Source organism: Lathamus discolor, unplaced genomic scaffold (assembly GCF_037157495.1).
Source record: "Lathamus discolor isolate bLatDis1 unplaced genomic scaffold, bLatDis1.hap1 Scaffold_56, whole genome shotgun sequence".
Classification (NCBI taxonomy): Eukaryota; Metazoa; Chordata; class Aves; order Psittaciformes; family Psittacidae; genus Lathamus; species Lathamus discolor.
In genome coordinates this window covers 1-26,043 of record NW_027069378.1, presented here as the reverse complement: position 1 = coordinate 26,043, position 26,043 = coordinate 1, and the positions used below count along the sequence as shown (strand labels likewise).

At 59.6% G+C, this 26,043-nt stretch overlaps 3 protein-coding genes across 3 annotated transcripts; all 3 read right to left on the bottom strand.

The window, feature by feature from the left end:
- Positions 1-228: 228 nt before the first annotated feature.
- On the bottom strand, positions 229-7,451 carry CHMP2A (charged multivesicular body protein 2A). The gene is given in 7 exon segments (XM_065664735.1): positions 229-1,622; positions 2,723-2,784; positions 3,784-3,914; positions 4,774-4,953; positions 7,286-7,308; positions 7,311-7,430; positions 7,433-7,451. Coding segments are annotated over 7 exon segments (657 nt in total). The 3' UTR covers positions 229-1,500.
- A 2,897-nt stretch (positions 7,452-10,348) lies between these two features.
- UBE2M (ubiquitin conjugating enzyme E2 M) lies at positions 10,349-16,347 on the bottom strand. Its single transcript, XM_065664736.1, is given in 7 exon segments — positions 10,349-10,730; positions 12,136-12,203; positions 12,305-12,332; positions 12,335-12,407; positions 13,505-13,543; positions 14,016-14,110; positions 15,686-16,347. Coding segments are annotated over 7 exon segments (549 nt in total). The 5' UTR covers positions 15,795-16,347; the 3' UTR covers positions 10,349-10,593.
- A 685-nt stretch (positions 16,348-17,032) lies between these two features.
- Positions 17,033-25,546, bottom strand: TRIM28 (tripartite motif containing 28). The gene is given in 18 exon segments (XM_065664734.1): positions 17,033-17,244; positions 17,247-17,397; positions 17,476-17,610; positions 17,686-17,760; positions 17,871-17,967; positions 19,290-19,452; positions 19,455-19,518; positions 20,786-20,812; positions 20,815-20,977; positions 21,915-21,953; positions 22,026-22,127; positions 22,129-22,235; positions 22,323-22,358; positions 22,361-22,400; positions 22,492-22,601; positions 23,204-23,350; positions 23,978-24,092; positions 25,389-25,546. Coding segments are annotated over 18 exon segments (1,887 nt in total). The 5' UTR covers positions 25,532-25,546; the 3' UTR covers positions 17,033-17,071.
- Between the last annotated feature and the right edge of the window lie 497 nt (positions 25,547-26,043).

Sequence of the window (26,043 nt, the reverse complement as noted above, 5' to 3'; positions counted from 1 at the left end):
CGAAACAATTGGGAAAAGCAATTCCCAAAGTGGGAAGCATCCGGATAAACCCCTCCATGGAGCAGCCGGAGCCCACATGGACCTCCCCCCCCCCCAATGGCCATGGAAGGGCCCAACCCCATTGTAGCCACCAGTGAATCCCATTCCCAGTCATTCCCAGTCATTCCCGGCATTCCCGGTCCCATTCCCCCCCCCGCCCCATAGGAAGCAGCCAGGGGGAGGCAGCAGGAACCAATCTCAGGCCTTTATTTGCCCCCCCCCCCGGGGGGGGGGGAGGGGTGACCCCAAAGGGGGTAAATAGTGTGGGGGGGGCAGTGCAAATACCCCAAGAGGGGGCAAATAGTGGGGGGGGGACGGCAAAGAGAGGTGGGGGTGTAAATAACCCAATGGGGGGGGCAAATAACCCAATAGGGGGCAAATAACCCAATAGAGGGGTGAATAACCCAATGGGGGGGGCAAATAACCCAATAGGGGGGCAAATAACCCAATAGAGGGGTGAATAACCCAATGGGGGGGGTAAATAACCCAAGATAACCCAATAGGGGGTAAGGAACCCAATGGGGGGGGGGTAAATAACCCAATGGGGGGGGGAAATAACCCAATGGGGGGGGAAATAACCCAATGGGGGGGGGAAATAACCCAGGATAGGGGTAAAGAACCAAATAGGGGGGTAAATAACTCAAGGGGGGGGTAAATGACCCAATGGGGGGGTAAATGACCCAATGGGGGGGTAAATAACCCAATGGGGGGGGTAAATAACACAATGGGGGGGTAAATAACACAATGGGGGGGTAAATAACCCAATAGGGGGTAAGGAACCCAATGGGGGGGGTAAATAACCCAATGGGGGGGGGAAATAACCCAGGATAGGGGTAAAGAACCAAATAGGGGGGTAAATAACTCAATGGGGGGGGTAAATGACCCAATAAGGGGGGTAAATGACCCAATGTGGGGGGTAAATGGGGCAATGGGGGGGGCAATTGGCCAATGGGGGGGGCAGATCCCCCCTGTAGTGTGTCCCAGGTGCCCCCCCCCCCCCCCCCCCAACCCAGGGAGGGGTCAAAGGTGACTTGAGGGCAGCCCTGGGGTCACCAGAGGTCAAAGGGCATCGTTAGGGCGCAGGATGGGGTCAAAGGTCACGTGACCCAGGTCATGGTCTGGGTCAGCGGATGAAGGTCACAGGTGAGGCGTCAGTGGTCCCAGGTCACATGGCAGGGGTCAGAGGTTGAAGGTCACAGGTCAAGGGGTCACATGAACAGGGTTCAGGAGTCACATGTCACAGGCATGTGTCAGAGGTCAAAGGTCACATGTTCAGGGGGGCAGAACCTTGTGTTGGGTCATGTGTTGGGGTCGGTGGTCAAAGGTCACAGGTCATGTGGTCAGGAGTCAGAGGTCACAGAGCAGAGAGTGCAGGTAACGGGGTCAGGGTCAGCAGTCAAAGGTCACAGTCACGTGGTCAGGGACCACACGTCACGGGGTCAGAGGTCACGGGGTCAGAGGTCAGTCCCGCCGCAGGTTCTTGAGCCGCTCCTCCAGGTCAGCGTCGGCGTCGGCCAGAGCGGCCGCAGGCTCGGCCGGGCGCCCCTCCCCTCCCGAGAGAGCGCCCCCTGGTGGCGGCAGCGCTGCAACGGGAGCGAGGTCAGGGACAGCCCCAGAGAGCCCCAGAGAGACCCATAGCACCCATAGAGCCCCATAGAGCCCCATAGAGCCCCACAGAGACCCATAGAGACCCATAGAGACCCATAGAGCCCCATAGCACCCAGAGAGCCCCATAGCACCCATAGAGCCCCATAGAGACCCACAGAGACCCATAGAGCCCCACAGAGCCCCATAGAGACCCATAGCACCCACAGAGACCCATAGAGTCCCATAGCACCCATAGAGCCCCATAGCACCCATAGAGTCCCATAGCACCCACAGAGACCCATAGAGCCCATAGAGCCCCATAGAGACCCATAGCACCCATAGAGGCCCATAGAGACCCATAGCACCCATAGAGCCCCATAGAGACCCATAGAGCCCATAGAGACCCATAGCACACACAGAGACCCAGAGAGCCCATAGAGACCCATAGCACCCACAGAGACCCATAGAGCTCCATAGCACCCATAGAGCCCCATAGAGCTCCACAGACTGCATAGCACCATAGAAACCCCATAGAGCCACATAGACCGCATAGCACCCATAGGGCCCTATAGCACCCATAGAGCCCATAGAGACCCATGGCATCCATAGAGCCCCATAGCACCTATAGAGACCATAGAGTCCCATAGACCGCATAGCACTCATAGAGCCCCATAGAGACACATAGCACCCAGAGAGCCCCAGAGAGCCCCATAGCACCAATAGAGCCCCATAACACCCATAGAGACACACAGCACCAATAGAGCCCCATAACACCCATAGAGACCCATAGCACCAATAGAGCCCCATAGCACCCATAGAGACCCACAGCACCAATAGAGCCCCATAACACCCATAGAGACCCACAGCACCAATAGAGCCCCATAGCACCAATAGAGACCCACAGAGCACCATAGACCACATAGGACCCATAGAACCCATAGAGCCCATAGAGACCATAGCAACCAGAACACCCATAGCATCCATTACCCCCCATTGCCCCATTACCCCCATTGTCCCCATTGCGCCATTACCCCCATTGCCCCCGTTACCCCCATTGCCCCATTGCCCCCATTGCCCCCCATTGCCCCCCACTCACTGGCCAGCTCGTCGGTCAGGTTCAGCCCCAGCTCATCCAGCACTTGGGACACGACGGCGTCACTGAGGGGACATCAGCAGGAGGTGACAGCAGCGCCCCATGGCCCCCCCATGGCCCCCTTGGTGCCCCCATTGATGTCCCCATTGGACCCCATTGGTTCCCATTGATGCCCCATTGGTCCCCCCATTGGTCCCCGCATTGGTATCCCTATTGGTGCCCCACTGATGTCCCCATTGGTCCCCATTGGTCCCTATTGGCTCCCACTGGTGTTCCCATTGCTGTCCCCATCGGTATCCCCATTGATGCCCATTGGTCCCCACTGGTGCCCATTGGCGTCCCCATTGGTGCCCCACTGATGTCCTCTGATGTTCCCATTGGTGCCCCCATTGATGTCCTATTGGTCCCCACTGGTCCCCCCATTGGTCCCCACTGGTCCCCCCATTGGTCCCTATTGGCTCCCACTGGTGTCCATTGGCGTCCCCATTGGTGCCCCATTGATGTCCTCTAATATTCCCATTGGTGCCCCATTGATGTCCTATTGGTCCCCATTGGTCCCCACTGATGTCCCCACTGGTCCTCTCATTGGTCCCCTTTGGTGTCCCCATTGCTGCCCCTGATGTCCCAATTGGTGTCCCCATTGGCCCCCATTGGTGCCCTATTGATGTCCCCATTGGTGTCCTCTGATGTCCCCATTGGTGCCCCACTGATGTCCGCATTGGTCCCCATTGGTCCCTATTGGTTCCCATTGGTACCCTATTGATGTCCCCATTGATGTCCCTATTGGTCCCCATTGGTCCTCCCATTGGTGCCAATTGGTGCCCCATTGGTGTCCCCACTGATGTCCCTATTGGTCCCCATTGATGTCCACACTGGTGTCCTTTGATGTCCCCATTGGTACCCCATTGATGTCCCCATTGGTGCCCCACTGGTGCCCCTGGTGTTCCCATTGGTGTCCTCTGATGTTCCCATTGCTCCCCATTGATGCCCCATTGCTCCCCATTGATGCCCCATTGCTCCCCATTGATGCCCCATTGCTCCCATTGGTGCCCCATTGCTCCCACCTCTCCTCCTCATCCTCCTCGTCCCCCATGGCGTCATCAATGGCGTCGTTCATCAGCTCCTCCTTCATGTCCATGATCTCTGCCTGCTTCTCGAAGTCCATCATGATCTTCTGGATCTGGGGCAGCTTCAGCTGCACGGGGGGACACGGGGACACGGTCACGGCGCGGCCATGGGGGCACCGACCCATGGGGCACCGACCCATGGGGGAACCAACCCATGGAGGAACCAACCCATGGAAGGACCAATCCATGGAGGGACCAATCCATGGAGAACCAACCCATGGAGGAGCCAACCATGGAGGGACCAACCCATGGGGGAACCAACCCATGGAGGGACCAACCCATGGAGGGACCAACCCATGGAGGACCAACCCATGGAGGAACCAACCCATGGAGGAACCAACCCATGGAGGCAACGACCCATGGAGGAACCAACCCATGGAGGGACCAACCCATGGAGGAGCCAACCCATGGAGGAACCAACCCATGGAAGGACCAATCCATGGAGGCACCAACCCATGGAGGCACCAACCCATAGAGGGACCAACCCATGGAGGAGCCAACCCATGAAGGACCAACCCATGGAGGACCAACCCATGGAGGAACCAACCCATGGAGGCACCAACCCATGGAGGCACCAACCCATAGAGGGACCAACCCATGGAGGAGCCAACCCATGGAAGGACCAACCCATGGAGGAACCAACCATGGAGGAACCAACCCATGGAGGAACCAACCCATGGAGGCACCAACCCATGGAGGCACCAACCCATAGAGGGACCAACCCATGGAGGAGCCAACCCATGGAAGGACCAATCCATGGAGGAACCAACCATGGAGGAACCAATCCATGGAGGCACCAACCCATGGAAGGACCAACCCATAAAGGGACCAACTGATGGAGGAACCAACCCATGGAGGCCACCACCTTGACCCCCTCCTTCGTAGCCACCTCCTGGTGGCCCCGCCGTTGCCCCCGTGGGCTCCCACCTGCCGGTTCATGGTGGCCATGGCTTTGGTGACCCCTTTCATGGCCTGGGCCATGGAGTTGTTGGATTTGAGGGTCTGGATCTTGAGGGCCACGGCCTGGACGTTGGCTCGCATGGTGATGAACTTCCGCACGTAGCGCCGCGTCCGCACCAGGTCCTTGGCCATGATCTTCACCGCGTCCTGAAGGCACCGCCAGAGAGGTCAAGGGGGGGCCCTGCCTTGAGCCCCATCCCAAGGGATTCCCGGTTCCTTCATCCAAGGGATTCCTGGATCCTTGAGCCCCATCCCAAGGGATTCCTGGTTCCTTGTGGTCCCCATCCCAAGGGATTCCGGTTCCTTCATCCCCATCCCAAGGGATTCTCGGTTCCTTCATCCCCATCTCAAGGGATTCCTGGTTCCTTGTGGTCCCCATCCCAAGGGATTCCCGGTTCCTTCATCCCCATCCCAAGGGATTCCTGGTTCCTTCATCCCCATCCCAAGGGATTCCCAGTTCCTGCATCCCCATCCCAAGGGATTCCCGTTTCCTTCATCCCATTTCAAGGGATTCCAGTTCCTTCATCCCCATCCCAAGGGATTCGCGGTCCCTTGAGCCCCATCCCAAGGGATTCCCGGTTCCGTGATGCTCATCCAAGGGATCCCCATGCTATCCCAGTGCTATTCCCACACATCCCAAAGCTATCCCACACTATCCATGTTATCCCAAAGTTATCCCACACTATCCCATGTTACCCCAATGCTATTCCCACACTATCTCATGCTACCCCACGTTATCCCAATACTACCGCAATGCTATCCCAATGTTATCCCAATGTCATCCCACACTATTCCTACACTATCCCAATGCTATTCCAATGTGATCCTAATAGTATTCCCATGCTATTCCCAATGTTATCCCACACTATCCCAGAGCTATCCCAATGCTATCCCACGCTATTCCCAATGTTATCCCAACGCTATCCCATGCTATTCCCAATGTTATCCCAATGTTATTCCAATGCTCTCTCATGCCATTCCCAATGTTATCCACACTATTTCCACGCTATTCCCATTGTTATACCAACGCTATCCCATGCCATTCCCAATGTTATCCCACCACGATTCCACACTATTCCCAATGTTTCCCAATGCTATCCCACGCTATTCCAATGTTATCCACACTATTCCACGCTATTCCAATGTTATACCAACACTATCGCATGTCATTCCCAACGTTATCCACTGTGATCCACACCATTCCTAATGTTATCTCAATGTTATCCCACGCTATTCCCACTGTTATCCCAGCGCCATTCCACTGTTATCCCAGCGCCATTCCCACTGTTATCCCACGCTATTCCCACTGTTATCCCACGCTATTCCCAATGTTATCCCAACGCCATTCCCACGCTATTCCCACTGTTATCCCACACTATTCCCACTGTTATCCCAGCACCATTCCCACTGTTATCCCAACGCCTTTCCACTGTTATCCCAACGCCATTCCACTGTTATCCCAACGCCATTCCCACTGTTATCCCGACGCCATTCCACTGTTATCCCAGCGCCATTCCCACTGTTATCCCAACACCATTCCCACTGTTATCCCAGCGCCATTCCCACTGTTATCCCAATGCCATTCCCACTGTTATCCCAGCGCCATTCCCACTGTTATCCCAGCGCCATTCCCACTGTTATCCCAACGCCATTCCCACTGTTATCCCAGCGCCATTCCACTGTTATCCTAACGCCATTCCCACTGTTATCCCAACGCCATTCCCACTGTTATCCCAGCACCATTCCCACTGTTATCCCAGCGCCATTCCCACTGTTATCCCAGCACCATTCCCACTGTTATCCCAGCACCATTCCCACTGTTATCCAACGCCATTCCCACTGTTATCCTAACGCCATTCCCACTGTTATCCAGCGCCATTCCCACTATTATCCCAGCACCATTCCCACTGTTATCCCAGCACCATTCCCACTGTTATCCTAACACCATTCCCACTGTTATCCCAACGCCATTCCCACTGTTATCCCAACACCATTCCCACTGTTATCCCAGCACCATTCCCACTGTTATCCCAGCACCATTCCACTGTTATCCCAGCACATTCCCACTGTTATCCCAACACCATTCCCACTGTTATCCCAACGCCATTCCCACTGTTATCCTAACACCATTCCCACTGTTATCCCAACGCCATTCCCACTGTTATCCCGACGCCATTCCCACTGTTATCCCAGCGCCATTCCCACTGTTATCCCAACGCCATTCCCACTGTTATCCGAACGCCATTCCCACTGTTATCCCAGCGCCATTCCCACTGTTATCCCAGCGCCATTCCCACTGTTATCCCAGCGCCATTCCCACTGTTATCCCAACACCATTCCCAATGTTATCCGAACGCCATTCCCACTGTTATCCCAACGCCATTCCCACTGTTATCCCAGCGCCATTCCCACTGTTATCCAGCGCCATTCCCACTGTTATCCCAGCGCCATTCCCACTGTTATCCCAGCGCCATTCCACCATCTGGCCCTGCTTCGCCATCTCTTGATGTCCAGGATGATTTTCTTCTCCTGCGCTTCCAGCTTGGAGCGTTCCCGATCCAGGTCCCGCATGGCCCGGGCCAGGGCGCGCTGGTTCTGCCGGAGCAGCTCCTCCGGCGTCTTCGGCGCCCGAACAGCAGCTCCATGGGGATGGCTGGGAAGAGCGGCGGGATACGGGGATGTCAATGGGATACTGGGATGTCAATGGGATATGGGGACCTCAATGGGATACAGGGATGTCAATGGGATACGGGGACGTCAATGGGATATGGGGATGTCAATGGGATACGGGGACGTCAATGGGATACGGGGACGTCAATGGGATACGGGGATGTCAATGGGATACGGGGATGTCAATGGGATACGGGACGTCAATGGGATACGGGATGTCAATGGGATACGGGGACGTCAATGGGATAGGGGATGTCAATGGGATACGGGGACGTCAATGGGATACGGGGACGTCAATGGGATATGGGGATGTCAATGGGGTACGGGGATGTCAATGGGATAGGGGATGTCAATGGGATACAGGGATGTCAATGGGATACGGGGATGTCAATGGGATAGGGGGATGTCAATGGGATACAGGGATGTCAATGGGATACGGGGATGTCAATGGGATAGGGGGATGTCAATGGGATACAGGGATGTCAATGGGATAGGGGGATGTCAATGGGATACAAGGATGTCAATGGGATACGGGGATGTCAATGGGATACGGGGACGTCGATGGGATACGGGGATGTCAATGGGATACAGGGATGTCAATGGGATACGGGGATGTCAATGGGGTACGGGGACGTCAATGGGATACAGGAACATCAATGGGATAGGGGGATGTCAATGGGATACAGGGATGTCAATGGGATACGGGGACGTCAATGGGATACAGGGACGTCAATGGGATACGGGGATGTCAATGGGGTACGGGGACGTCGATGGGATACGGGGATGTCAATGGGATACGGGGACGTCAATGGGATACAGGAACATCAATGGGATAGGGGGATGTCAATGGGATACAGGGATGTCAATGGGATACGGGGACGTCAATGGGATACAGGGACGTCAATGGGATACGGGGATGTCAATGGGGTACGGGGACGTCGATGGGATATGAGGGCGTCAATGGGATACGGGTTCATCAGTGGGATGCTGGGATGTCAATGGGATATGGGGGTGTCAATGGGGACCTCAATGGGATTCAGGGATGTCAATGGGATACTGGGATGTCAATGGGATACAGGAACATCAATGGGATACGGGGACGTCAATGGGATTCAGGGATGTCAATGGGATACGGGGACATGGGGGGGGGGGGCATAAAGGGGCAACAGATGCACAAATACCCCCCCCCCCCGCACTTATTCCCCCCCATTGGCCTTTATTCCCCCCCGGGGCAGTTCTACCCCCCCCGGGGTATTTCTTGCCCCCTTAAGGCCATAATTGCCCCCTCTGGGCACTCATTATCCCCCTCCAAGGGGTATTTATAGGCCCCCCCCCTTGGCTCCGCCCCTTCTTCATGGCAACAGCCAATCACAGCCCGAGGCCACGCCCCTTCTCCACGACAACAGCCAGTCACCGCCCGAGGCCACGCCCCCTTCCCATCTATGGCTCGTCTTCCACCCGCCACGTCTCTATGATCCAGGCCTAGAGCGCCGCCCCGCGGGACGCTCTGCCCCGCCCCAGCAGTTCTCTATGGTCCCGGCTTCCCCCGTCGCTCTATGGCGCGGGGCCCTTCTAGCCCACCTGGAGGCCTCGGCGGCGTCTCTATGGTTCCGGGCCCCTCCCTCCCGTCCGGGGCCCGGCCGCTCTGGCCCGCTCGTCTCTGTGGTATTACCGGTACCGGGGCCCTCTACCCACCCCCCCCCCCGCTCTCTATGACCACCGGGCCCGGGCCGCTCTATCCCCCCCCCTGCTCCCGTCTCTATGACCCGGCCGCTCACCGCGATCGTCCCGGTGGCTGCCGCGCACTTCCGCGTTGACGTCACGCGGCGTCGGTCACATGACCGAGGGAGCGGCACCGCCCCGCCCACCCCTGAAGGTGGGGGGCGGGGTTAGGGGGGAACCATAGAGGAAGCGGCCAGAGCGGTCACTTCCTTGTTTGGGTCACAGAGGGAACGGGAGAGCGGCGCCGCGATGAGGGCGCCTCCTGGCGGCCTGGGTGTGTTGGGACAGAGCCTGAGGAACTGGGATGAACTGGGGTGTATTGGGGTGATGCTGGGAATACTGGGACTGGGAACTGGCATACTGGGAGACATAGGGAACTGGGAATACTGAGATCCGTATGGAAGGAAACTGGGAATACTGGGATCCCTATAGAAGGGAACTGGGAATAGTGGGACCCCTAAGGAAGGGAACTGGGATAGTGGGACCCATATAGAAGGGAACTGGGCATACTGGGCCCCATAAGGATGGAACTGGGTATACTGGGACCCCTATAGAAGGGAACTGGGAATACTGGGACCCATAAGAAGAGAACTGGGAATACTGAGAGCACTATAGAAGGGAACTGGGAATAGTGGGACCCATATAGAAGGGAACTGGGCATACTGGGACCCCTATAGAAGGGAACTGGGAACACTGGGACCCCTATAGAAGGGAACTGGGAATACTGGGACCCCTATAGAAGGGAACTGGGCATACTGGGACCCCTACAGAAGGGAACTGGGAATAGTGGGCCCCATAAGGATGGAACTGGGAACACTGGGATCCCTATAGAAGGGAACTGGGAATACTGGGACCCTTAAGGAAGGGAACTGTGAATAGTGGGACCCATATAGAAGGGAACTGGGAACACTGGGATCCCTATAGAAGTGAACTGGGAATAGTGGGCCCCATAAGGATGGAACTGGGAACACTGGGACCCCTATAGAAGGGAACTGGGAACACCGGGACCCCTATAGAATGGAACTGGGAACACTGGGACCCCTATAGAAGGGAACTGAGCATACTGGGACCCCTATAGAAGGGAACTGGGAACACTGGGCCCCATAAGGATGGAACCGGCCCCACCAGTGCCCCCCCCATTCCCAACGGCTCCATCGTCACCACCACCTTTAATCAGCGCTGGGGGGGCGCCCCCCCCGCCCCCGGGGGCGGGGCAATAAATAGGGGGGGGCGGGGCTTGGAGTGGGGGGGGGGTGGGGGTTTAAAAGGGGTGGGCGGGGTTTAGAGGAGGCGAAGGGGGCGTGGCTCGAAGGGGGGGGGGAGAAGAAGAGCGGCGTTTAAGGGGCTGGAGGGGGCGGGGCCAAGGGGGGCGGGGTTTAAGGGAAGGGGGCGGGGCTACTTGAGGCAGCGCTCGAAGTAGGTGGCCCCCACGTAGCCGCCGCGCAGGGAGCGCTGCACGTTCTGCTCGAAGAGGCGGCGGTTGCTCTGCAGCACCTCGGCAGCCTCCTTGTTCAGGGGTCCTCGGGGTTCGGCTCCTGGGGGGGGGGGAACGGGGGGGGGATACCCCAAGAATGGGGTCAGGGAATGGGGTAGGGGAGACTCCCCCCCCCCCCCCCTCATCCCAACCCACAAAGGTGCCAGAGAGTGGGATATGGGGGGGGAAAAGAGGGGTAAGGGATGGGGGTGGGGGGGATGGAGGGGTGGGATGGGGGTAAGAGATGGGGATGGGGGGTAAGAGATGGGGATGGGGGGTAAGAGATGGAGATTGGGGGGATGGAGGGGTGGGATGGGGGGTAAGGGATGGGGGGGATGGAGGGGTGGGATGGGGGTAAGGGATGGGGGTAAGACATGGGGGGTAAGAGATGGGGATGGGGGGTAAGGGATGGAGATTGGGAGGATGGAGGGGTGGGATGGGGGGTAAGGATGGGGGTATGGGATGGATAAGGGGGTAAGGGATGGGAATGGGATGGGGGTGTGGGATAAGGGGGTAAGGGATGGGAGGTATGGGATGGGGGGGTGAGATAAGGGGGTAAAGGATGGGGATGGGGGGGACGGGATAGGGGGTAAGGGATGGGGGGGTGGGATAAGGGGGTAAGAGATGGGGGGATGGAGGGGTGGGATGGGGGTAAGGTATGGGGGGGTGAGATAAGGGGGTAAAGGATGGGCATGGGGGGATGGGATGGGGGGTAAGGGATGGGGGGGTGGGATAAGGGGGTAAAGGATGGGGATGGGGGGACGGGATAGGGGTAAGGGATGGGGGGGTGGGATAAGGGGGTAAGAGATGGAGGTAAGGTATGGGGGGGTGAGATAAGGGGGTAAAGGATGGGCATGGGGGATGGGATGGGGGTACGGGATGGGGGGAAATGGGGTAAGGGATGGGGGGGATGGGGAGCAAGGGATAGGGATGGGGGGATGGGGAGCAAGGGATAAGGGGGTAATGGATGGGGGTAAGGGATGGGGGAGTAAGGGATGGGGGGTGAGGTAAGGGGATAAAGGATGGGGGGGATGGGATTGGGGTGTGGGACAGGGGGTATGGGTTAGGGGATGGGGAGTACGGATGAGGGGATGGGATCGGGGGGATGGGATAAGGGCATGGATGCAGAGGTATGGAAACAGGAAGATATGGGGATAGCAGGAGATAGGGATAGGGGGATACAGGGATATGGGACACAGGGTTATGGGGTCACCACTGCCCCCTGCCCCCCCACCATGTGCCTTAATGCCCCCCAATAACCCTTAATGCACCCCCAATACCCTTCACCACCCCCCCCACTGTATCCCATAGCCCTAAATACCCCCATGGGGCTCCTTAAACCCCCTCCAGGACCCCAATTAGCCCCCCAAACCTCCCCCTTAACCCCCCCACTGCCCCTATGGGTGCCCCCCACCCTTTATGGGTGCCCCCCACCCTTTATGGGTGCCCCCCCCCATTGGTACCCACCAGGAAGAGGTACTGCAGGCCGTAGATGATGGAGTTTATCGTCAGGACCGGCTTCCAGTCCTCTCTGCAGGGGGGGGGACACACACAATGGGGGTCAATGGGGCCACCCCATAGCCCCCCATCAATGGGGTCCCAGTGGCCACCCCGAGGTCCCCGCTTGCCCACCTGAGGATGTTGAGGCAGACGTTGCCTCCAGGTCGATGTTGGGGTGATAAACCATGGTCTCGCACTTGACCTTGGGGGGGTCGTGGGGGTAGCCCTGGCCAACCTGCACCAAGGACATGGGGGGGGGGGGGTTGCCAAAGGGGACTTCTTGGTGGCCACAGGATGGGGGTCAGGGGCCACCAAGCTCCTGCTCTGATGGTGGCCACAAAGCCACCGTGGTGGCCACCATTGGCTCATCACTGGGGGTTAGGGGCCACCAAGCTCCTCTCTGATGGTGGCCACAAAGCCATCGTGGTGGCCACCATTGGCTCCTCACTGGGGGTTAGTGGCCACCAAGCTCCTGCTCCACCAATAGGAGGTCACGGTGGCTACAAACTCACCGTGGTGGCCACCATTAGCTCATCATTTGGTGGCCACAGGTTGGCTAACAGTGGCCAGCAAGCTCGTGCTCCAATGATGGCCACAAAGCCACCGTGGTGGCCACCATTGGCTCCTCATTGGGGGTTAGTGGCCACCAAGCTCCTGCTCCAATGGTGGCCACAAAGCCACCGTGGTGGCCACCATTGGCTCATCAATGGGGTTAGTGGCCACCTGCTCCAATAGAACCTTTGTGGTGGCCACAAACCCACCGTGGTGACCACCACTCATCTCACTGTTTGGTGGCCACAGGTTGGGGGTCAGTGGCCACCAAGCTCCTGCTCCAATGGTGGCCACAAAGCCACCGTGGTGGCCACCATTGGCTCATCAATGGGGGTTAGTGGCCACCTGCTCCAATAGAACCTTTGTGGTGGCCACAAACCCACCGTGGTGACCACCACTCATCTCACTGTTTGGTGGCCACAGGTTGGGGGTCAGTGGCCACCAAGCTTCTGCTCCAATGGTGGCCACAAACCCACTGTGGTGGGCATCACTGGCTCACGGTTTGGTGGCCACGAGTTGGGGGTCAGTGGCCGCCAAGCCCCTGCTCTAATGGTGGCCACAAAGCCACCTCGGTGGCCACCACTGGCTCATGGTTTGGTGGCCACAGGTTGGGTTTTAGTGGCCACCGGTTGGGTTTTAGTGGCCAAAAGGCTCCTGCTCCCTTGGTGGCCACCACTGTTGTGTGTGTATGTGTGTGTGTCCCCGTTCCCCCCCCCGCAATGGCCACCCCAATGGCTGGTGGCCCTGGGATGGCTCTTGGTGGCCACAAGCAGCACTGACCTTAAAGCTGAAGACGAACTTCCCTCCCTTGTAGAAGCCCTGCGGGGGGGGAAAACAGAGATGTCAGCATGGGGGGGGGGGGGGGGACGATAAAGGGATGGGGGTTGATAAAGGGATATTGGGGGGTGATAAAGGACATGGGGGGGTTACAAAGGGACATGGGGGAGTGATAAAGAGACATGGGGGGGTGATAAAGGGACATGGGAGGTGATAAAGGGACGGTGGGGGTGATAAAGGGACATGGGGGGGTGACAAAGGGATATGGGGGGGTGATAAAGGGACGGTAGGGGTGATGAAGGGACATGAGGGGTGATAAAGGGATATGGGGGGATGATAAGGGACATGGGGGGGTGATGAAGGGACATGGGGGGTGATAAAGGGATATGGGGGGATGATAAAAGGATATGGGGGGGTGATAAAGGGACGGGGGGTGATGAAGGGATATAGGGGGGTGATAAAGGGACATGGGGGGTTACAAAGGGACATAGTGGGGCAATGGGGGGGTCCCCACCTCGTCGGGGCAGATGAGGAGCCGGAAGTGGAGGAGATCGTCCTGGTCGGAGAAGTCGATCTCGCACGTCTTGGGCAGGTTCAGCTCGTTGATGTCTGCAGGGGGGGCCGGGGGGGCATTGGTACCCATGGGGGGAGCATTGGTACTCATGGGGGGGAACATTTGTACCCATCGTGGAGGGCATTGGTACCAATGGGGGGGGAGCATCGGTACCTATGGGGGGGGGCATTGGTACAAATGGGGGGGGGCACTGGTACCCATAGTGGGGGGCATTGGTACCAATGGGGGGACATTGGTACCCATGGGGGGTAGCATTGGTACCTATGGGGGGGCTGTTGGTACCCATGGCAGGGGGGCACTGGTACACATGGGGGGGGGTCACATCCCTGCCCCACGCCTCCCCACCCCTACTGGCACCAGGACCCCCATGGAACACACTGGGAAGGGACCTCCCCCCCAATACGACCCCCCCAGGCCCCATTAGGACCCGTCCAGGCCCATTAACCCCTCCTCGGCCCCATTAGAACCCCCCCAGGCCCCATTAAACCCCCCCAGGCCCTATTAGGAACCCCCCCAGGCCCATTAACCTCCCCCATCTCCATTAGACCCCCCAAGCCCCATTAGAACACCCCCGGGCCCTATTAAGAATCCCCCAGACCCATTAAACCCCCCTAGGCTCTAATAGGACCCCCCCCCGGCCCCACTAACACCCCCCATCTCCATTAAACCCCCCCAGACCCCATTAGAACCCCCCCAGGCCCCATTAGGACACCCCCAGACCCCATTAACCCCCCCCCAGGCCCCATTAACCCCCCCCCAGGCCCCATTAGAACCCCCACCCGGCCCCATTAAACCCCCCCAGGCCCTATTAGAACACCCCCCATCTTCATTAACCCCTCCCAGACCCCATTAAACCCCCCCCAGCCCCATTAAACCCCCCCATCTTCATTAACCCCCCCCCAGACCCCATTAAACCCCCCCAGGCCCTATTAGGAACCCCCCCAGGCCCCATTAACTCCCCCAGACCCCATTAAACCCCCCCCAGACCCCATTAAACCCCCCCAGGCCCCATTAACTCCCCCCCAGACCCCATTAAACCCCCCCAGGCCCTATTAGGACCCCCCCCCAACCCCATTAAACCCCCCCATCTCCATTAACTCCCCCCCAGGCCCCATTAACTCCCCCAGACCCCATTAAACCCCCCCCAGACCCTATTAGGACCCCCCCCAGGCCCCATTAAACCCCTTCCCATCTCCATTAACCCCCCCCGACCCCATTAAACCCCCCAGGCCCTATTAGAACCCCCCCCAGACCCCATTAACCCCCTCAGGCCCCATTAACCCCCCCCAGACCCCATTAGAACCCCCCCAGACCCCATTAACCCCCCTATCTCCATTAACTCCCCCCCAGACCCCATTAAACCCCCCCAGGCCCTATTAGGACCCCCCCCCGGCCCCATTAACTCCCCCAGACCCCATTAAACCCCCCCCAGACCCCATTAGCCCCCCCCAGGCCCCCTTTCCCACCTCCTAGGCCCCATTTCTCCCCCCACCAGGCCCCGTTTAGGCCCCTCCAGGCCCCGGTACCGGGTGCGTGTGTACGGGGGGGTCGGGCCCGGTTCGGTTCGGTTCGGTTCGGTTCAGCCCCCCCCCCCCCCCGGTCCCGGTCACCTTTCTGTATCCGGAGCTGTGCGGCCGAGGCCTTCTTGCTGGTGCCCTTGGTCCCGCCGGCCGATTCCTCCTCCTTCTTCTGTTGCTTTAACGAGAAGAGCTTGATCATCCTGCCGGGCCGGGCCGAACCGGAACCGGAACCGGGACCGGGACCGGGACCGGAACCGGGACCGGAACCGGGACCGGGGGGGGGCGGCGAGAGCCGGGCTGGGCCCCCCCGGAAGGGAGGACGGAGCGGGCGGCGGCGACAGCGGGACCCGGAGCTGAGGCGGAAGCGGCGGCGGCGGCGGCGGCCCTGAGGCGCTGAGGGGAAGGGGATCGGCCAGGGCCGGCGCCGCTCGGCAACTTCCGGAAGCGCTTCGGGCTTCTCCGGAAGAGGCTTCGGGGCTTTCCGGAGAGGGCTCGGGCGGGCGCTGGACGCGCTTCGGGTACTTCCGGAAAGAGAACGATTCGTTCCGGGGTCTTTTCCTCCCACCACTTCCCAACCCCACGCTTCGGCTCTTTCCGGAACAGCTTCGGCTCTTTCCGGAAAGGGGAGGGGACACGAAGCGCCTCCCCTCCCTTCGGGTCTCTCCGGAGAGCTCCGGGCGCTGCCTCGAGCAGCTTCGGCTCTTTCCGGAGCCTCTTCGGCTCTTTCCGGAAAGGGGAGGGGACACGAAGCGCACCCCCCCTCACTTCGGGTCTCTCCGGAGAGCTCCGAGCGCTGCCCCGAGCAGCTTCGGCTCTTTCCGGAAAGGGGGGGGACCCGAAGCGTCTTCCCCCCCCCCCACTTCGGGTCTCTCCGGAGAGCTCCGAGCGCTGCCCCGAGCAGCTTCGGCTCTTTCCGGAAAGGGGGGGACCCGAAGGCGTCTTCCCCCCCCCCCCCCCTCACTTCGGGTCCCTCCGGAGAGCTCCGAACTCTTCCCCGAGCACCTTCGGCTCTTTCCGGAACGGGGGGGGGGGGACCCGAAGCGCACCCCCCTCCCTTCGGGTCACTCCGGAGAGCTCCGAGCGCTGCCCCGAACAGCTTCGGCTCTTTCCGGAGCCACTTCGGCTCTTTCCGTAGAAGGGGCGGGTTCGATGCGCTCCGCCCCGCCCCGCGTGTCTATAGGAAGCTCCGAGCGCTGCCCCGAGCAGCTTCGGCTCTTTCCGGAAAGGGGGCGGAGCTGATGCGTTCCGCCCCGCCTCGGGTCTCCCCGAGCAGCTTCGGCTCCTTCGGAAGACTTCGTCTCTTTCCGGTCCCGCTCTCTTCGTGCCTCACCGGAAAGCATCGGCTATTCCCGGAATTCCCACCTCCAATCTCGGCTCCAGCCTGGATTGAGGGTGGAAAAGGCGTGGGGGGGGCGGTGTCAGATGGGGACCAGACCCTTATCCCATTTGGACCATACCGGCTCCATTCCTCCTGCATCATGCCCAGTAGCTCCCATTCCAGCCTTGGGAAGGATGGAATTTGGGAGGCACCAGGAGACAACGGGGGCTCGACCACGGTTTTATTTCTCCAACTGACACAGACACGGACACCACAATGGGATAAACCCAATTCCCATGGGAAGGCATCAGGGACCCAGGGCGCCAGGAGCGGGGGGAGCCGGCGAACCTCGAGCCTCATCCATAGGGACAAGGGGCTCCAGAAGGAATTGGGCAGCCGAGAACTTGCCCTCACCGAAGGCAGCGCTGAGCCGGGACTCGACGAAGCTTTGCAGGGCCAGGATGGATTGAACGTGCTCCTTGTCCTGGAATAGGGGGGGAGGAAAGGGTGAGGAAAAGGATGGATCCTTCCCTATATCCCACCCTGGATCCCGGGATCCCACCTCGCTCTGGGAGCTGAATTGTCTCAGGAGCTTCCAGATATCCCGGGCGAACTCCTCGGGGCTGCGGTAATGGGGGCTCAGCTTCTCCTGCAGCCGGGCCCGGATGAGCGTCAGGTCAATGGGCTCGGGGGTATCCTATGGGAAGAGAATTCCCAGCATGGAATGGATCCCTCCATGATTCCCTAAGGAGCCCGGAGCCGTGGGACTCACCGTGGAGCTGGAAAGGCGATGGAGGGGCCGGCAGGGCTCATGGCATAGGAGCTGCAGCAGCACCAATTCACACTTCTAAAAGGGGGGGGGGGGGTGTCAAAGGGATCCATGGATTCCACCGGAATTCCACTGGATCCATGGATCCCTCATCCCGGTCTCCATCCCCCCCCCCCCCCTCCATGTACCTGCTGGTCCAAGGGGCAGAGCTTGTGGGGGGGCCCCTCGGTGAGGTCCTGGCTGGGGGGGGGCAGGTCCTGGCAGAGCAAACACCTCCATTCGGGGCTATGGGAGAAGGGGGGAGAGGATCAGGGGGGGTCCCTGTCCCGTCCCCCCCCTGCTGATATCCCCCCCTCCCCCCCCCCCCCCAGGATTGGGATCATCGGAGGGATTCCCACATGGATTGGGGTCTGGAAGGCCAGGATGGAGGGGTGGGCTCTGTGATGGAGGGGGGTGGTTCTCCCTATGGAGCAGGGGGTAGATCCCTAGGGAAGCTACAAGGGATCTCAATGGGGGGGTTCATCCCTATGGAGCAGGGGGTAGATCCCTAGGGAAGCTACAAGGGATCTCAATGGGGAGTTCATCCCTATGAGCAAGGGGGTAGATCCCTAGGGAAGCTACAAGGGATCTCAATGTGGGGGGGTCTCCCTATGCAGCAGGGGGTAGATCCCTAGGGAAGCTACAAGGGATCTCAATGGGGGGTTCATCCCTATGAAGCAAGGGGTTGATCCCTAGGGAAGCTACAAGGGATCTCAATGGGGGTGTGAATCCCTATGGAGCAGGGGGGTCGATCCCTAGGGAAGCTACAAGGGGTCTCAATGGGAGGGGGTGAATCCCTATGGAGCAGGGGGTCGATCCCTAGGGAAGCTACAAGGGGTCTCAATGGGAGGGGGTGAATCCCTATGGAGCAAGGGGGTCGATCCCTAGGGAAGCTACAAGGGGTCTCAATGGGAGGGGGTGAATCCCTATGGAGCAGGGGGTCGATCCTAGGGAAGCTACAAGGGATCTCAATGGGGGTTCATCCCTATGGAGCAAGGGGGTCGATCCCTAGGGAAGCTACAAGGGATCTCAATGGGGGGGTTCATCCCTATGGAGCAAGGGGGTCGATCCCTAGGGAAGCTACAAGGGATCTCAATGGGGGTGTGAATCCCTATGGAGCAAGGGGGTCGATCCCTAGGGAAGCTACAAGGGATCTCAATGGGGGGGTTCATCCCTATAGAGCAGGGGGTAGATCCCTAGGGAAGCTACAAGGGATGCAGGAAGATCAGGGCAGGAGGTGCCCCACCTCAGGGCTTGGCCTCAACAGGGCTCCTCCATAAGGATCCGCAGGGATCCCACCGCGGATCGATGGGAGCTGGCCTGTGAGATCCCATGGGATCCTTCAAGAGGCACATGGAATCCGTAGATCCCATGGGAAACCAGGGATCCAAGGGATGAGATCCACACACACACACCCCCCCCCTCCTCTTTCCATGATGCCAAAGGGGATGCTGAGGGATCAGGGATCCTGAAGAGGGGGGAAGCAGCAGGGCAGTGATGCCATTGGATCCCATTGGATGGCACTGGATCCCATGGGATGCCATTGGATCCCATGGGATGCTTGGTACCTGGGCACCTCCTGCAGGGCGGGCAGGTGGCAGGCGAGGTGGAAGCAGCGCTGGCAGTGGTCGCACATGACCACGGCCCCGGCGCGGCGGCACACGCGGCAGCAGGACACGGATCCCAGCATGGATCCCGGGATGCATCCCGGCTCCGAGGAGGATGAGGAGGTGGAGCCGGTGCCCGCTGGGCCATTGGATGGCTGGGAAGGGGTTTCGTGTCCTCCGGCTGCTCTTCCTGTAAGGGGGATATGGGGGGGGGGTGAGGTGGGAGATGGGGATAAGGGGGGGGGATATGGGATGAGGATGGGATGGGGATATGGAAAAGGGGGGATGGACACAGGGACACAAAGCCAAGGGGGAATGCATGGGACAGGGATAAGGGGGGATAGGGACAAGGGGGGAATGGATGTGGAACAAGGATAAGGGGGGACAGGGATAAGGGGAGATGGATGTGGGATAAGGGGAGATGGATGTGGAGACAGGGACAAGGAGAGGAGAGGGATGGGATGGATGTGGGGACAGGGATAAGAGTGGGACAGGGACAAGAAGGGGATGGATGAGGGGACAGGGACAAAGGGGTGATGGACATGGAGATAGGGACAAGGGGGGAACAGGGACGGGATGGATGTGGGGACAGGGATAAGGGGGGGACAGGGATGGGATGGATGTGGGGACAGGGATAAGGGGGGACAGGGATGGGATGGATGTGGAGACATGGATAAGGGGGGACAGGGATGGGATGGATGTGGGGACAGGGATAAGGGGGGAACAGGGACAAGAAGGGGATGGAAGAGGGAACAGGGACAAAGGGATGATGGACATGGGACAAGGATAGAGGGGGATGGATGTGGAGACAGGGATAAGGGGGGAACAGGGATGGATGGATGTGGGGACAGGGATAAGGGGGGACAGGGATGGGATGGATGTGGGGACAGGGATAAGGGGGGGACAGGGATGGGATGGATGTGGGGACAGGGATAAGGGGAGGACAGGGATGGGATGGATGTGGAAGCACGGATAAGGGGGGAACAGGGATGGATGGATGTGGAAGCACGATAAGGGGGGAACAGGGATGGGATGGATGTGGAGACAAGGATAAGGGGGGGACAGGGATGGGATGGATGTGGAGACAAGGATAAGGGGGGACAAGGATGGGATGGATGTGGGGACAGGTATAAGGGGGGGAACAGGATGGGATGGATGTGGAGACAGGGACAGGGATGGGATGGATGTGGAGACAGGGATAAGGGGGGAACAGGGATGGATGGATGTGGAAGCACGGATAAGGGGGGAACAGGGATGGGATGGATGTGGAAGCATGGATAAGGGGGGAACAGGGATGGGATGGATGTGGGGACAGGGATGGGATGGATGTGGAGACAGGGATAAGGGGGGAACAGGGATGGGATGGATGTGGAGACAGGGACAGGGATGGGATGGATGTGGGGACAGGGACAGGGATGGGATGGATGTGGAAGCACGGATAAGGGGGGTCCCAGGACCTTGACGGCAACGGGAGGGGGCCGCGGGGCTGCCCGCGCTCGATGACGATGAGGCTGAATTCCCGGGCGGAGGCTCCGGGCAGCACCCGGAAAACCGGGACCGGCGCCGCTCCCAGCTCCAGGCCCAGCTCCAGGCGCTCCAGGCGCACCCGGGGCACCTTGCGCAGCAGCGGGGAGGGCACGGGGCAGCTCCTGCGGGGGGAGAGGGGGGGACGGGGGTCAGTGTCACCTATAGGGATATGGGGTCAGTGTCACCTATAGGGATATGGGGACAGGGTCACCTATAGGGATATGGGGACAGGGTCACCTAGGGGGATATAGGGATAGGGTCACCATATAGGGATAGGGTCACCTATAGGGATATAGGGACAGGGTCACCATATAGGGATAGGGTCACCTATAGGGATATAGGGATAGGGTCACCATATAGGGATAGGGTCACCTATAAGGATATAGGGACAGGGTCACCATATAGGGATAGGGTCACCTATAGGGATATAGGGATAGGGTCACCATATAGGGATAGGGTCACCTATAGGGATACGGGGCAGCTCCTGGGGGGGGGAGAGGGGGGGCAGGGGTCAGTGTCACCTATAGGGATATGGGGACAGGGTCACCTACAGGGATATAGGGACAGGGTCACCTACAGGGATATGAGAATAGGGTCACCTATAGTGATAAAGGGACAGGATCACCTATAGGGATATGGGGACAGCATCACCTATAGATATATGGCGACAGGGTGACCTATAGGGATATGGGGATAGGGTCACCTATAGGGACATGGGGATAGGGTCACCTATAGGGATATAGGGACAGGGTCAACTATAGGGATATAGGGACAGTTCACCTATAGGGACATGGGACAGGGTCACCTATAGGGATATAGGGATAGAGTCATCTACAGGGATATAGGAACAGGGTTACCTATAGGGACATGGGGACAGGGTCACCTACAGGGATATGAGAATAGGGTCACCTATAGGAATAGAGTCACCTATAGAGATATAGGGACAGGGTTACCTATAGGGACATGGGGACAGGGTCACCTATAGGGACATGGGGTCACTGTCACCTGTAGGGACACAGGGACAAGCCCAAGGTCGTCGTCCCCCCCCCCATCACTCACCTCTTCCTTCTGGTGCCAGCAGCTTCGGGGGGCCACTGGCTGCTGAAGAAACCCCCATCAGAGCCTTCCTCCTCCTCTGCCCCCCCCACTTTTTGTGCCCCCCCCCCCAACTCACCCAGCTCCGTGTCCCCACCGCTCTCGGCCATCTCAGGGTAAAGGTGGGGGGGGGACAGGTTGGGGCACCCCAAACCCTGCCCCCCAAGGGGACCCTGAAGTGGGGGGGGCCCCCCAGCCCCTCCTCAGCCCCATTGGGGGGGCTGGGCTGCCTTGCGCTATGGGGCTGGGCTGCCCTTTGCTCACCACCGTGGCTTGGGGGGCACCCTGCAGGGGATATATAAGGGGGGGGGGGTTAAAGGGGGCACCCATGGGTGCTGCCCCCCCCGCCAAACCCCCCCCCCATAGAGGTACCTGTGATGCCCCAGGGCTGTGGGGGCTGAGGCTGGAGGTGGGGGGGGGAGGCTGCGCTCCGATACGATGGTGCCTGTGATGGGGGGGGGGGGGGGGTGTCAATGGGGGGGGTCCAGGTGCACCCATGGGTGCTGCCCCCCCCCCCCCCACCCAACAATGGTCTCACGAAGCTCTCGGCGCTCCTGTCCAGGCGCTGGGATCCCATTGGAATTTCATATCCCCCTGAGGCTCCACAGGCTCCACCATGGCCTTGAGGGCACCTTGGAGCTGGAGGCAGATCTGGGGGGGGACACACACAAGGGTTGGGACAATGTGGGGGGGGGGGGCATCCAAGGGAAGGATGGGGGGGGCTGTGAAGGAGGGGGGGTGTAGGAGGGGTTTGGGGGGTTGGGATGGCGTTGGGGGGGTGGGGGGTGTTTGGGATGGGGTTGGGATAGGGTTTTGATGGGTTTGGGATGGGGTTGGGATGGGTTTGGGATGGGTTTGGGAAGGGTTGGGGGGTTTGTGATGGGGTTGGGATGGATTTGGGATGGGGTTGGGATGGGTTTGGGATGGGTTGGGATGGGGTTGGGATGGATTCGGGATGGGGTCGGGATGGGGTTGGTGGGGTCTAAGATGGGTTTGGGGGGGTCTATGATGGGGTTGGGATGGATTTGGGATGAGGTTGGGATGGAGTTGAGATGGAGTTGGGATGGGGTTGGGATGGGGTCGGGAGGATTCAGGTCCTCACCAGCCTCCTGCAAAGCAGCAGCGCGGCGCTGGGATGGGTTGGGGGGTCTATGATGGATTTGGGGGGGTCTATGATGGGTCTGTGATGGGGTTGGGGGGGTCTATGATGGGTTGGGGGGTCTGTGATGGGTCGGGGGGATTCAGGTCCTCACCAGCCTCCTGCAGAGCAGCAGCGCGGCGCTGTTGTCCCTCTCCAGCGCCCAGGAGGTGAAGCGCAGGATGTGCTCCTGCTGCTGCTGCAGCTTGGTCATGGCCCAGTGCTGCTGCTCCAGCTTCTCCTGCTGCCCCTCGGTCACCCGCTGCAACGGGGACCCCCTCAGCACCCAGTAATGGGGGGGGGGGAAATGGGGGGGGTAAAGGGGGGGGTAAATGGGGGGTAATTGGGGGTAAATAGAGGGGTTAATTGGGGGTAATGGGGGGGTAAATAGGAGGGTAATTGGGTAAATGGGGTGTAATTGGGGATAAATAGAGGGGTTAATTGGGGGGTAAAGGGGGGGTAATTGGGGGGTAATGGGGTAAATGGGGGTGTAAATGGGGTGTAAATAGAGGGGTAATTGGGGTAATGGGGGGGTAAATGGGGGGTAAATAGAGGGGTTAATTGGGGCTAATGGGGGGTAAATGGGGGGTAATTGGGGGATAATGGGGTAAATGGGGGGGTAATTGGGGGGTAGAGGGGTTAATTGGGGGGTAATGGGGGGGTAATGGGGGAGTAAATAGGCTGGTAATTGGGAGATAAATAGGGGGGGGTAAATGGGGGGGTAATGGGGGTAATGGGGGGGTAAGGGGGGTAAATAGGGGGTAATGGTGGGGGTAAATGGGGGGGTAAATAGAGAGGGTAATTGGGGGGTAAATGGGGGGTAATTGGGGAGTAATGGGGAGGTAAATAGAGGGGTAATGGGGGGAGGGTGTCATCCCCCCCCACTGACCTGGGCATCGCTGACCAGCACCCGGCCCCGCTTGTTGAGCTCCTTCATGATCTGCAGGATGGCGACCTTGACCTCCACCTGCACCCGCTTCTGCACCTCCGCCACGCGCCGCATGCTGAGGGGGGGCACGGAGCAGGATGAACCCCCCCAAGGGATCAATAGAACCATCACCCCCCGTGGGGCAGAGAATCCACCCTATGGGGGCAGATATCCCCCTATAGGGCAGATAATCCACCCTATGGGGGCAGATATCCCCTCTATGGGGGCAGATAATCCACCCTATGGGGGCAGATATCCCCTCTATGGGGGCAGATATCTCCCTATGGGGCAGATATCCCCTATGGGGGCAGATATCCCCTCTATGGGGCAGATATCCCTCTGTGGGGGCAAATAATCCCCTATGGGGGCAGATATCCCCTCTACAGGGGCTGATTCCATCCTATGGGCTCGGATCCCCTCCTATGGGCTCAGACACCCTCCTCTATGGGGTTGGATCCCCTCCTATAGGGGCAGATCCCCTCCTATGGGCTCAGATCCCCCACTATGGGGTCAGATCCCCCCCTCTATGGGCTCAGATCCCTACTATGGTGTCAGATCCCATCCTATGGGCTTGGATCCCATCCTATGAGCTCAAATCCCATCTATGGGGTCAGATCCCATCTATAAGCTCGGATCCCCTCCTATGGGCTCAGATCCCATCTATGGGTCGGATCCCATCCTATGGGTCGGATCCCGTACTATGGGCTCAGATCCCACCTATGGGGTTGGATCCCATCCTATGGGGGATCCCATCTATGGGCTCAGATCCCACCTATGGGTCGGATCCCATCCTATGGGGTCAGATCCATCCTATGGGCTCAGATCCCGACTCCTATGGGCTCAGATCCCGCCTATGGGTCGGATCCCGTACTATGGGCTCAGATCCCACCTATGGGGTCGGATCCCATCCTATGGGGTCAGATCCCATCTATGGGCTCAGATCCCATCTATGGGGTCGGATCCCATCCTATGGGCTCAGATCCCATCCTATGGGGACAGACCCCTCCTATGGGCTCAGATCCCATCCTATGGGCTCAGATCCCTTCCTATGGGCTCAGATCCCATCTATGGGGACAGACCCGTCCTATGGGCTCAGATCCCCTCCTACGTGCTCAGATCCCCTCCCATGGGCTCAGATCCCATCTATGGGGTCAGATCCCACCTATGGGGACAGACCCCTCCTATGGGCTCAGATCCCATCTATGGGGTCGGATCCCATCCTATGGGCTCAGATCCCATCCTATGGGCTCAGATCCCCTCCTATGGGCTCAGATCCCATCTATGGGGACAGACCCCTCCTATGGGCTCAGATCCCCTCCTATGTGCTCAGATCCCCTCCCATGGGCCCGGGTCCCCCGGGCAGGGCACTCACAAGGCGCGCACGTCGCGGGCCGCGCGCTGCAGGGCCGCCTGCTTGTCCCCGAGGCGCTTGAGCAGCCCCAGCAGCAGCTTCCGCTGGCTCCGCACGGCCTCCTCCAGGAACTGGTACCTGCGGGGTGGGGGGGGGGCACCCATGGGTGCTGCAGCGCAGAGCGGGGCAAGGGGCACCCCTATGGGGCAGGGACGTAGAGCACCCATGGGTGCTGGGGCCCATTGAGGGCCCAGGGGCACCCGTATGGGGAGGGGACTCAGAGCACCCATGGGTGCTCGGGCCCATTAAGTGGCCAGGGGCACCCATACAGGGGTGGGACTCAGAGCACCCATGGGTGCTGGGGCCCATTGAGGGGCCAGGGGCACCCGTATGGGTGGGGGACTCAGAGCACCCATGAGTGCTGCGATGCAGAGCAGGGCCAGGGGCACCGCTATGGGGGGTAGACTCAGAGCACCCATGGGTGCTGCGGCCCAATGAGGGGCCAGGGGCACCCCTTTGGCAGGGGGACACAGAGCACCCATGGGTGCTGTGGCCCATTGAGGGGCCAGGGGCACCCCTATGGGGGGGAGACTCAGAGCACCCATGGGTGCTGCACCCTAGAGCAGGCCCAGGGGCACCACCATAGGGGGGGACGACACACACATACGGCACCCAA